A 13,646-nucleotide genomic window follows, 5' to 3' on the forward strand; every position below is an offset into this window, starting at 1 on the left:
ACCAAAGACCGGTGCACTTGGTTCTAGCTCACTTGGCTGACTCGGATTACTGGCTTCAGCTGTAGCTTCAGGTGTAGGATCAGGGAGGGAGGGTGAATCTGTTGGCAAAGGTTAAAGAGAGACTACATAGCATGGCATCGAAGAGGTAGCTTCTAACCACTGCAATAAGTCTTCATCGGACCCATCAGGAGGGACCGGGTGCTCCAAGTCAGGGTTGGACTTTACTGACAAAGAGCTATGCTGAACGACCGGATCTATACCTCCTTCGAGACGAATTTGTTGTATAGGAGAGCCAGGAGTATGTATCCACATGGCGTCGTTTCCCCAGTCGTGAAGTGCTTTCGTATGTCGCAACCATGGCCTACCAATCAGCAAGGGATAACCTCCCTCTACCTGGGGAAGATTAACTACCACAAAATCCAAGTTGAAAGTGAAATCTTGTGCCTTCAAAGGCACCTTGTCGACTATGCCCACTGGGTAGACTGTTCTCTGATCGGCCAATGTAACGGTGAAAGGAGCAGGTCGGGTAGGTTTTAGACCTAAGGCCATCATAGTGAATTCGGGCATCAAATTGATTCCAGATCCACCATCAACGATGACGCCGGATAGCTGGTGCCCAAGAATAGATACAGTGAGGCGAGGACTTTTATAATCGGTGAGGGGAGCAGATGGATAGGAAATCAAATAAGACTCTGAGGGTTGTACAGGGAGGTGCCCGCCACTAGGCCCAGCCCCCGGGTACAGAGACTGAATGACTGACAGGGTGTCACTTCTAAGTGTGCGTCGAGCCTTAAGCATGTCGTATAGTGACACTTGCTGAAAAGTACTTTTCAAGATGGCTTCTGCTATGGGCTTGGCGCCTTCGAACTGGGCTCCCTTTGGGACCTTAATCTGTTCCAAGTCAGCCACTGCTTCCAAGAAGGCTCCATCAATGTCAGATAACAGGAAAGTTAGTTTGCTCTGAGCAATTTTGAAGGACTCGTCCTTTGGGTCAAATAGACCAGCTTGAGGAAGTGGGGACTGGCGAGGTGGACTTGTGGGTAGACTGAGACCAAGAGCTGCTCTTTGTGCCCGAGTAAGGACACCAGCGAGGTGGACCTGTGGGTAGATTGAGACCAAGAGCTGCTCTTTGTGCCCGAGTAAGGACACCAGCAGGCTCCTCCACTTGCAGTGGCTTAACCACATGAGTAGCAGGTGATGGTTGAGGCACGGTGTTCACAATAATCAAGTTTATCTTCGGGAAGGTGAATTCTTGTTGGTTCTGAGTCGAGCTTGAAGACGTGGATGCCCTTTGCGTGGGACAATCCTTACTGTAGTGATCCTTCGAATCAGGGCAATGACGACAAGGAGGGGACCCCTCAGGTAAAGGACACTTGCTTTGATAATGCCCATATTCTCCGCATCTGTAGCAGAGTATGGGCCGATTGGAAGGACAAAATGGGGAACGAGGTGGTTGCTGCATGGAGTTGGAGGCTGAAGTGTAGAAGCTCTGAGGGGTTGAGGTGGCATTAGAATTATAAAAACTTTGAGTCGGGAAAGTACTTGACATACCTTGGACAACAGGGGTATTGAGCAAAGGTGGCATGTAGTTGGGATGGTTGTAGTGGGAAACCATGTTGGATGCTGGTGCTAACCCCTGTTGGAGAGTAGGACCAAGACTTTGCTGTATTTTGTGCAATCCCTTTATATAGTAGCAATCCTTATCTTCATGACCCGATTTTTCGCAGAAGTGGCAATAAGAGCGAAGGGGACAGTCCTGTGGAGGGTGTCCTGGAGAGCGGCATGAACTACACCATACCATAGCCTTAGTCTCCTGCTGAGACCTGAGCTCTTCTAACTCTCTTTTAAGTTGATCATAAGCCTCTTGATGTAGAGGCTTCTCCTGTCTGAGAGAGAAGGATCTCTCTTCGTGAAGGGCCCGCTGTAACTTTAGGGCTTCCAATTCCCTTCTTAAAGAAGTCAAGGGGTCTGATGGACTGTCCATGAGTACAAGGGTAGTATCTAACTGAGGAGAGTCAGTGAAAGGCCTTCTTGCTCCCTCTATTCTAGTAGCAGTAGCAACAAAGTCCTCCAGACTGGCTTCAGGACGAAGACTTTCTCTGAGCTTTTGTTAAGAAGTCTTAGGCAGAGCCTTCTCTACCCACTTCTTCACCATGAATTCCCCTGGTTGCTGAGGCAGCTTGGCGACCAGGGACTTTGTTCTGGTCATGAGCTCTGCAAATGTCTCCTTGGGCTGGAGCAACAGGTTGGCCAACTCATCTAGAATCTTCTCTTGATAATCCCCTGGTCGGAAAGCTTCACAGAACTGCTGTCTTAACATGGTCCAAGTAGTAAAGTGGTTTTCAGCAAACTGACTGTACCATTTATCTGCAAGACCATCCAAGGTGGACGGGAAGAGCACCAGGTATGCGTCTTCTCTGTTGAGGCCACGACCTCTGCAAAGAGAGAAAAACCTCCGAGCATGGTCGTCTGCATCTTCTGCGGAGAGACCTTTAAAGGTAGGGAACTTGATGTTCACCTTTGCCAGAACACTTGTGAGCTCCTCCATGGCCTCTTGCTCCTGAGTCTGTTGCTCACTAGCTTGCTGTAACAAAATGCGGGAGAGCCTTACCGGAGAAGGTGACCTGGAGGATGTAGAACCGATCGAAGGAATGGAGGTAGCCGTATGAGTAGGTATGGGTGATGGGGTTAATATGCTTCTACTATGCACCAAGGGTTGACGCCGTCTGTGGTAGTACTTCAGAGGACTCAGTAGTGCACTTTGACGCTCCAAAGACCTCCTTGTATGTGTCATGCAGTAACCGCCAGCCCCACCAAGCTTTGGGCAAGAATACCTTCACTTGGGCAAGACAACCTTCACTCGGCTGAACATTGGTCTAGACTCTACTAGACCAGGGCGAGTGACTAGACCACCTGGCCTGGACTAGGACGAGGAAGGACTAGACCAGGGACGAGAAGGACTAGACCAGGACGAGTACTGGGTGGACCAGGGCGAGAGAGGACCAGACCAACAAGGCGAGAGACTAGACCAGCTAGATTAAGCTGTCAAGGGTGAAACTGGACCAGACCAACACACTGCACAGGCGAAGCGAAGAACCCAGCTACTCAACAGAGTGAGACTTCAGTTGAGGTCCCACCGTGATCGCCAAAATGAGAGCACCTGTAGCGCGGATAATGTGTCGTGCTCTCTACAGTGTGGGTGCCCCTCAGTGCAATGTGCGTGACAATCTCACTCAAACAAATGGAAACTCTCACAAACAGAATGAAACACAGAAACAATGGATAACAACAAAGACACAACAGTGGACCAGAACATGTGGACTCGACTCGCTCAAAGAACCATGTACAGACTCTGGCGTGGCAGCACACTCAGCTCCAGCCCAGGACTCACAGGTACAAATGGGGTATCGAGGCTTAGATGTGCAGGGATGGTGAAGCAGTGCTCTGTGTAAGACTCTCTCTAGACGACTACGTACAAGATAATCCAACTCGCCCAAAACGACTACTCATATGTACAACCATAAGAGCCACCAACGGCCCATAAATGTCCAGCCAGCTAAGTCTATCTCCAAACTGAGTGGTGGTGGTGACCTGGCCACGATGTCCACTAGACCACCGTAGGTACCCTGCCACGTGTCACTCCCAGCCCAAAGGGTGCGTCCAGTGTGAACCAGACCAACTGTAGCTAACTGTCCAATTGCCTGTCCTGTGAAGTGACACTGTAGCCTGCTACAAGTGGGATCCTGGTGAGTGGCTATGGAGGGACCCCTTCTCTTCTGCAGACCACCCAGGAGTCCCGTTCTTTCAGTACACTGTTCGACGGGGACGTCATATACTAGCAGCACACAGAGAGGCCCACCCCGCTGCAGCACCTCATTGGCAGGAGGAGGGTCTCACAGTTGAGTTCTTGGCAGCCTTTTGGGAGAGGTTGTGGGACTCCAGACAGTCGAGGCGAGTCACCTTGTTTCAGTGGCTGGTCGCACACAGAGCTACAGCAGTAGAGAGCTGGCTAGTGCATAGTGGTCTCTCGGCCGCATGTGCAACTTGTGACCATTTGGTGGAGAGTCAGCATCACTGTCTTTGAGACTGTCCCTCTGCCCAGCAGGTGTGGCTACGAGTTCTTCGGTTGATGCCTGCTCTCTCCACTGCTCGACAGTACACTTGGGGGGCAGCGGCTTGGTCCACCCTCACGGGCCCGGCACTTCAGTTTGAGCTATCTTCCACCAGCAGGATGATAGTGATGTAGGAGGGGCGACCTACACTCCAGCCTGCTACAGAGCTTACTCTACAGGAGTGGTGCAGTGAGAGAGAGGAGTGTTGGGAGCTCATCACTGGCCTGACACTCTGGTTCATCTGGCGGGCCCACTGTTTCCGCATCTTTGAGGCTCGCCCTGTGCCACCAGCAGAGACTATTCGTGACTTTTGGCTAGAGCTGATCCATACTCCTAGAGGACAGCTTGAGGGACTACAGGGCAGCTCCGACCGCATGCGGGAGCGCCGCGAGGCTTTCCTTCGACTCTGGCGCCCTGGGCCTTTCTACACCATAGTCCAAGGTGTACTCCGATGGCATTACCGACCACCTGTGTGGCTCTTCCCTCCCCCCATTTCTTGATTTAGCCCCATTGTACATATTCTGGTTTTTTCATTGGGAGAGTCTCCCACCATGGTTGTTGTAGCCCTCTCTTGAAGAGGTGGTTGTAGCCCTATGGGCAGTTTCAGTAACTAATAGAAGGATCTTTTTCTCCAAAAAAAAAAAAAAAAAGTCAGAGCATCCAGCTTCGCAGCATGAGGGGGGTACAGAGGATGTGTCAGGGCATCGTCCAGGCTCTACTAGCAGAGTGGCACACGCCTCTCGAGCCAGTGGCTCCCAGCTGGATGGGGGCCTTCACTCGCCTTGAGGTCCTCATCACAGTTAGGGCCTGTTCAGACTCAGGCCTCTGGATAGGGTCCCCGCCACAGAGTTACTACTGAGGGACCACACGTAGCAGAGTGTTGTTTTCAGCCGATTCAAATTGTGGGCATTACAGAGAGGATCTGTGTGCTTGATCCTGACCCAGCAGATCTTGAGACTGGACATTGGAGGCTTTGGGCATGGGAGTCGCCCTTTGGCGCAAGTGCAGTGGACCTTGGGGAGTGGTTTTGGTGGAGGGACCCTTTTGCTTCAGCTGATCACTGAGGGATCCCTTTCTTCCAGTACACAGCACGACCAGGGCGTCACATACCGGCTGCTCAGAGAGAGGCCCGCCCTGCTCCAGCAGGTCACTAGCAAGAGGAGAGTCTCACAGCTGAGTTCCTGACGAACTTTTGGGAGTGCTTGTGGGACAGCAGACAACCGAGGAGAGTCACCATGTTCCAATGGCTAGTCGCCCATCGAGCTACCACAGTTGGGAGTTGGTTGGTTTATAGTGGCTACCTAGCGGGTTGTGCCGCTTGTGACCACCCACTTGAGTCACAGAGGCATTGTCTATGGGACTGCCCCATGGCACAACAGGTTTGGCTTCGGATTCTACAGTTGATGCCAGCCTTGTTGTCAGCTAGGCAGTACACTTGGGGTGTCGCTGCTTGGTCCACCCTCACGGGCCGAGCACTCCATTTTGAGCTGTCCTCAGCTAGCTAGATGATTGTGATACAAGAGGGTTGGCCTACACTCCAACCTGCCACAGAGCTTACGCCTCAGGAGTGAAGCAGTGATTTCAAAACTGTAGCACCTTGGTTACCATGTCTCCACTCTCAAACTCTCGCTTTAAGTATCCTCGACCAACTTAAAAGCTGCAGGTTGATGATCTTGCCCACCTTTGCACAGGAGGTGAACCTGCACCATCATCAAAAATGATTCGGTGCAGCACCCAAAGCCAAAGGAGCCACTATGTCTCAAACTCTCAAGCTCTAGCTTGTAGTATTCACGACCCAGCCCAAAATTTGCACATCGATTATCTTGCCCACCTCCGCAGAGAAGGTGAGCCAATATTCCCACCACCAATAGAGACCATGACCCACCTGCACATTGAGTTGATATGGGACCAGAAATTTATATGTGAAGACTTGTACGTCTATAGCAAGCTAAAATTCATGTTTATGGGACAAAGGAATATAGGATGGCTCACTCCCTATACCAGCCACATTTATTAGCCTATACTCCTCACTTCGTGTGACATTTTATGTTGAATGGTGTTATCACAACCATGACTCTTAGCTGACAACCTTTAACAGACCCCTCTCCATAAGCTTTGCACTATCAATATTAATCACTGAGATTATTGGGTCCTTCAACGAAGTGTAGTTGAACAGACAAGTAGCTACCACACATGGTTTCATGAAGATGTCAGCCAACCATTCCTGCATTAATTCATGATGTATTTTATGTTATTATTGTCATGAAGGATATTAGTCCTGACTGGATGGTCTGGGCAGCCACATTCTTGACATTGGGAACAGACTGTATTGCCACTTCCTGTTCTGCAAGAGCCTTGTCATATGATTGATCTTTGAAGGGTCTGCATTCCATTGTGCCACTGCTAAATGTTTCCTGGTAATGATTACAGAAAGAAGAGACTGCTCAGGAGCATAGACTGTCTGCAATAAAGTTGCGTTTAGACATTTTGCACATTCATGTTGAAAGAAGTAATGCTTTTGCGGTGATATGATGTTTAGGGCTCAGGTGCTACCTGTTACTTCAAGATATATGTACAGAGCTATGAACCTGGGTCCTACATCCTCATTATAATGAAAATTTGTGGTCGTTTATTATACAACTCAATATAAAAAGCTGATCAGATGAGGTTATGATAAAAATACCATGGCATCTCTATCAGCGAAGCTCCATGAAGTTCCAAATTCCTTCCATTTTCTGGATGCCTTTACAACTATCTGCAACACACAAACTTAATCAAGTGAACTTATGATAGAAAATACCATGGCATCTTCATTGGGAAAGTTAAATGGACTTCCAAGCTTATCCATTCTCTAGATGCTCCTTAAATCAATGCAGATAAATAGTGATTGTAGATGTTTGCATTTATTTTGCTCACATATTAACTGAAATAAAAGGAAGTTTTGTCTTATTCAGAATTCTTTGATAGTGCTTAGGTCCATCTTCCCTAATCGTACAATCAAAGGACGTGTTTCACAATTAGGCAAAAGAATTAAATAATGTTCAAAGCAATTGATTTTTCAAACTTCTTTGTCCCAAGTCCAATTCTACAGTTCTACAAAGTGCACAAAGTTATGAATACCCAAAGGACTGAAAGCATAGTCCCCAAAAGCGCCAATTATCCAGTTACAAGCATCAAGAGGAGCACTCAGGATAAGTTTCAATCTTCTAAAAAGTCTATAATAAAACCTGTTTGTTGCTACATGCACCTCTTCTTGCAAGACTCTCCTATGACCTGTTTGCTCTCCTTCTCATGCACTTTCTGTTGTCTCATGCAATTGTGCCTCTACTTATATGTTTTGAGATGGTGTAGTATGTGATGCTGATGATAATGATGAGGATATAAGGTACGCTTACATATCTACCCACTCTAGGTACCCTTATTTATTTTAAGTTTTATTTTTATGCTCCCTAGACATTGTACTACAGTCACACACGGATGTAACCTTTTGGACTTATAGGTCATTCTGGCCTTTTCAAGACGTTAATATAACATTTCATTTCTTCCTTGGAGCTTGTCCTTTCAGATCATGGGTATGAGAGCAACTTTTTCCACCAATCTTTGGAATCATTGAGCCTTCAATCGTCACAAACACCCTGTGAGCCTCTTTTCTTCTTATCGGCTCTTGAATACGAAAACAACTTTTTCCATCAATCTTTGGAATCGCTGAGCCTTTGATCCTTCAACCGTCACAAACCAACTATCACAACATCGACGCAGTACCCAAGCATCTAGCACCCCTTGCGTCTTGGCTTGGCTTCAACTCAGCGTAGGGGTCATCAGGACCTTCGTGTTCTTAGCAACCAAGTACGTTCAGTACCCAAAGTACCCCACAGTATCAAGCACCCAGTACCCACAGTACCCAGCACTTAGCCTCTCAAGTACCAAGCATCCACCAAAGTATCTCTCAGCTACTCAACAGTACCCAGTATCAGTAGCATCTAAGCATTTAATCATTGTATCAGCATTTGTGCAAGTAATAAAGAAAGTACTTACTCTGGCAACACAGCAACGGGGCCCTTGAGGGTGGTTGGGACCCGACATTCTGTGTCGTCTTTCTTTTCTCTCTCTCTCTCTACCTCTCTCTCGTTCATTGAGTTCAGTTTCTCTTTTCAAGTGAAGAAAGTAACCTTGTGTTTGTTCGGAGTACTAGATCCGAGCAAAATTCTTAAACACTTCCGCTGCACTTGACATTAATTAGTTACAAAATCCATACTTATGTCCTCACACAGTCCGTTTGGGATAGGCAACGGCATGAGTAACCCTTGTTGCTTACCATGAGGGACTTTAACTTTTTGACATACATCACACTTAGTAACATAGTTGTACACATCCCTACGCATCCTTGGCCAATAAAAAATCGATCGACTTTTTCCAATGTAGCGTTAATAGCTCTATTGTAATGTGCAGCGGAAGTGCATGATGGTGTATGGCTCAGGATGAGTGATCAGAGAGTGCTCAAGGTTCCTTTTACTGACGGGAAGGGAGAGCCTTCCTTGACTTAATGAGAGTGTAAAAAAAATCAAGCATGTGCGGATTAGCTACGAAGCAGCTGGTAGCACATGGATTCATATGTCTCCAGTATGTTCCCTCAGGGAGTAATTGGGCGGATTTCAATCTGTCCTAGGACGGAAGCCACACGCCTCTTGCATTGGCTTGTCTCTTTCACCATGACAACGGGTGGAAACTCAACTTGTTGAAGGGGGGATTAGAAGCACAGCAAAAATCTAATCCATCCTTTAGGGGGGACGTTGGATTGTAATGGTGGATTAGATTACTCTAGATAAGATTCACATAATTTTTATAGATTTGATTTACCTAGTTTGGATCACCTACCCCTGATTAGTGGGATCTAATTTTCCTAGATTGTAGCCACCTAAAATTACTCCCAATCACACCTACCTCCTCTCTCATGGTTGTATATACACACATTGTATTGTCTCGTCATATCAGTGGTGAACTCAGTCTTTGGTGTGTTCTCTTCTAGCATATACCAATGCGCACAGTGGATGTTAGTATCAATGAGTTGTTGCCTTGGATCTCTTGCAAGATCATGAATATGTTTGTCGATTGAATCATCCTAAGCTTCCATCACCCATTTGACCTCGCCACAGAAACCCTCTTGCATTTTGACATGCAGTACATGATCTGCTGTATTCCAAATAACTTTCATTGTCAACTCCAAAGCCTCAGCTTTGTCCACTTACCTAGTGACCAACCTGCAATAAAGACCAGAACAACATATGTAGCTTGGACATGCAGGTTTGAGGCCCAGCACTCGGCTCGGCAGAACTGGTCAACTGTCTACAGAGCTTCTAGGAATTTATGCCAAGCTTCCATGAGCATAAGGTGTTACATTATAGCACTGCTGTACCCAATCAAAATCTTCTCGTGTGCTATTTGATTTTATTCAAGTCAAAGAAGGTCATTACTCATGTACTCGCTGGCTCAACGCTTACTTCCCTTGTTTTTGCCAGCCCCTTCTTGTAGCATTCCTAGTATTCGAATGCACAGATGCATTCAAGTTTCAGTAAAAGCATATAACATCACACTAGAACGATTTCAGCCGGGCCTGAAAAGGGTGTCAATCAACCTCAGATCAAGTCCTGTTAACAAGTCATAATCTTAATTTGTCATATACATATCCGCAAGCATTGCTAGACTTTTCAACCTTCTGTCACTGCTACATAGAAAAATAGCAACATGCTGTGGCCCTCCTGAGAGAAGATTAACCCTCCACTGCTTGATATCGTGGTAAACTTATCTGAATTCCGCCTTGTTGAGTACTTTGATGCCTTTTAGTTTTAGGACAGACATGGACAAATCATGACCCCCAGCTTAAAACATTAAAATTCTGCAGTATCCTCTCAGAACTCTGAGAAAAGGATATGCAAACCTTCTCTCGAGATGATCGTAAAGACATTGCATCAATTTCCCTCTCTGTTGCTGGAGGTGTCCTTTTTCTCTCTTCATCCGTCCTTGGCGTTGCATTATTCATTGTCCCGTCTCCTGTTACTGCTGTATCCTTCTGCAAAATGAGTACTAGTAAAACAGAGCAATACAATAAACCATTTTTCATAAGATAAGAATATGACTTGCAAAATTAATATTCATAAAACAGATCAACACAAAACATCATCTCTTCTCTCTATATATAATGCAAAGATGTCTAAGATGTCTTCTGTTGAGGTTCAAGGGAGGTGCCACGTGATAGAAGAAGAAATTTCCTTCTTTAAAAAAAAGCAAAGAAAATCTCTTGCCCAAGTGGGAAAAGAAGGCAAAAGCCGGAGGCCGTTTTAAGTTGTGCCACACCTCTTTGAATCAATGCACAAAGATCATCTCGGGCGTTGATGAAGATGGCAACACATGGATCGCGAGAGGGAGAGAATATACTCTCTCTCAACCATGGAGGAAATTGATGAGATTCGCCAACGACCGATGCTAGATCTCTTGTGATTCAGCTATCCCAACAAGACGCCCATTTTTTGCCTAGTTTTAGCTTAGTTTTTTTGCTTAGTTCACATCGACCAATCTAGGATCCCATAGTATATATCTTTGTTTTGTACTGTGGCTTTGTTATTTTGTTACTCTGACTTTGTATCCGATCCACCACCTTGCAACTTTCTCGTCTCATAGGTCACTTTGGCCTTTTGAAGACGTTAATATAACATTTCATTTCATTTCATCTCTCTCTCTCTCTCTCTCTCTCTCTCTCTCTCTCTCTCTCTCTCTCTCTCTCTCTCTCTCTCTCTCTCTCCCTCTCCCAGGGAGACATACTGGTGTTCCCAGGGAGGAGCGAGTCTGCAGAGCCTGCACAGAGGAGGTGGAGAGTGAGGAGCACTTTGTATGTAGATGCAGAGCATACACTGAGATCAGAGGCAGGTATGAGGCCTTATTCAGAGGACAGCCCACTCCGAGAGATCATGGACTCTCGAGATCAGAGACAGCTCGGACGCTTCTTACTAGAGATACAGAGCCATCGGGACACACTACTACAGCCACGCACAGCTACACAGACAGAGGGGAGACAGTCGCAGCTCACAGACTTCTTTCAGAGGATTGCCGCCCCTCCCTCACCAGACACTCAGAGGGGAGTGACACTCCCACAGGCGGAGGTGAGCCGAGCTAGACGACGACCACGAGTCACAGGCTACAGGGGCGCGAGCTCCCACCACCGACAGATCAAGGAGATCCGAGCCCGGGAGCGCCGTGCCACTGAGGAGCGAGTAGCTCAGATGAGGGCTGACCCGACAGCTTTCATCCGGGTAGCCTTGGCACCAGCCCCGCCCATGTACCACATCTTACATCCCCCCATTTGTACAGGATGGAGCTAGATAGCTTGATTCATTCTCATTCTCATGATTGTACTACCTTGAGCATATAGACATGCATATACCCCTAGAGATAGAGCTCCATCCCTCCTCAGATACTCCCCTACCTACCTACATTCAGTTCAGTTTTGTATCAGTTTTGTTTCATTTGTCTTTCCGATAGACGGATGACATACACACCATGTACATTTGATTTGTCTCATAGGCCGATTTCGGCCTGACATAGACGTTAAAAATCTTTCTTTCTTTCTTTCTTTCTTTCTCTCTCTCTCTCTCTACAACATCAGGACAACCACCTCTACCGGACCCACTAGAGACATGCCCGGAGACATGTTCTTTCTTTATTGCCGAGAGGGTAAGGAAAGCTATTGACAGGATGAAGACAAGGAGAGCACATGATCACGATGGTTTGGTAGCAGAGCACTTCATCCATGCCAGAGGTATGCTCGCAGAGCTCCTGGCTATGATGTTTAATCGAGCCATGTATGAAGGCTTCCCTGAGACTTGGAGTATGTCCACGATTGTGCCTATTTTCAAGTCAGCAGATCCCATGATTCCCGGGAATTATCGCACCATCATGGTTGGTCACACATTAGCTAGGCTGTATGCATCCATTCTTGAACGAGAGCTGAGTAGATGGGCAGAGCGAGAGGGCATAAGAGCACCAGGGCAAGCAGGTTTTAGGAGAGGTTTCTCCACTCTTGACCAGATTCTGACACTCAGAGCTATTATTGAGGAGGGTAGACACCGTGGCAAGAGGATCTATTGTAGCTTTGTGGATTTCCGCAAAGCTTTCGACACAGTGCCGAGAGCCAGACTTATACGCAGATTACAGGACATGGGTGTGCCTACAGAGCTGATTTGGGGGATTATGGCTCTATACAGGATAGTGATGGGGCGGGTACACACCACTAAGGGAATGTCGGACATGGTCCACTCCACTATTGGAGTAAAGCAGGGATGCCCCCTATCCCCGACTCTTCTTGGGATGTATGTGGATGAGTTTTCGGACTATGTAGAGCGTCAGGGGGACGGGGGGGGCTCAGCTAGCAGGGACATGGATTCCGTTGTTACTATATGCTGATGATATTGTGCTGATTTCTGACTCTCTAGAGGGGATGCAGCGTCACTTGGATGCTCTGCATACATTTGCTCATGACAGTCGATTGTCTGTCAATCTGGGGAAAACCAAGGTTATGGTGTTCAACACCACACCACAGTAGGTCAGGAGGTCGGCACCCACATTTATGTATGACCAGGAGACTGTGGAGTACACAGATGCATATACTTATCTTGGGGTAGTCTTCAATGGACCGGTGTTTTCACTAAGGAGAGCATCAGAGACTAGACTGACGAGAGCATATGCAGCTTTGGGAGGACTGGAGAGGATGTGTTCACAGGTTCAGTTTCAGGAACCACGAACAAAGCTTTGGCTTTTTGACACTCTAGTGACTCCAGCTATGCTCTATGGAGTTCAGGTATGGGGACCCTCAGTAAACCACATGGGAGATCTCGCAACACAGATGGATGGAGATGTATGGAGAGGCCTCTGGTCTCTATGATCACTCGGATGATTCGGGCTAAGGCCTCAGTACCACATGAGATTATCCGAGCCGAGCTAGCCGGCCCCCCCCCTCGTGGCGGAGGCATTGACGAGATCAGTTTCCTTTATGCACGGTCTATGGGATCTCCCCAGGGTCAGATACTCTCGGCTTGCCTTGGAGTCATCTCGACAAATAGCTCTACAAGGCAATACAGCATGTTGGTATGGACAGATGACAGCATGGTTTCAGTCCCATGGTCTCAAGATGGATAGATTACCTCCGCTTCAATACTCCCTCGATGCACCCTCCCTGTCTCTCACACGGACAGAGATCACCACACTCATACGTCAGGATCTGATTCGGCTAAATACCAGGAGCACATGGATACAGTCGACACAGGAGTTAGGCACAAAGATGGCCTTCTACAGAGAGCATCTTCTCCAACTCACGGAGGACGGCTTTGTGACTAGGCCTGCATACATGGACACACACTTATCTCATGGGATAAGATGCGCTATTGGACAGATACGCACATCCTCGCATCAGCTCCAAATCGAGACTGGCCGATTTCGAGGGGTGCCGGCAGGAGCTAGGATATGTCACCTATGCAACTTAGAGCC

The 13,646-nt window shown here is 47.4% G+C and overlaps 1 protein-coding gene across 3 annotated transcripts in view; it reads right to left on the reverse strand.

The window, feature by feature from the left end:
- The window catches only part of LOC147422694 (uncharacterized), a 127,682-nt gene that overhangs the window by 91,261 nt on the left and 22,775 nt on the right, over nucleotides 1-13,646 (reverse strand). For 2 of the 3 annotated variants that reach the window (XM_086502636.1, XM_086502637.1), the window contains exons 2-4: nucleotides 10,048-10,179; nucleotides 6,796-6,867; nucleotides 6,396-6,526 (exon numbers count right to left, since the gene is read on the reverse strand). In XM_086502636.1, the coding sequence (XP_086358762.1) occupies nucleotides 6,396-6,526; nucleotides 6,796-6,867; nucleotides 10,048-10,179 (335 nt within the window). Of the gene's footprint in view, nucleotides 1-6,395; nucleotides 6,527-6,795; nucleotides 6,868-10,047; nucleotides 10,180-13,646 lie in introns of those variants that run through there. The other variant, XM_086502639.1, reaches the window with a different exon arrangement.

Source organism: Adiantum capillus-veneris, chromosome 27 (genome assembly GCF_014529385.1).
Source record: "Adiantum capillus-veneris isolate H3 chromosome 27, ASM1452938v2, whole genome shotgun sequence".
Taxonomy (NCBI): domain Eukaryota; kingdom Viridiplantae; phylum Streptophyta; class Polypodiopsida; order Polypodiales; family Pteridaceae; genus Adiantum; species Adiantum capillus-veneris.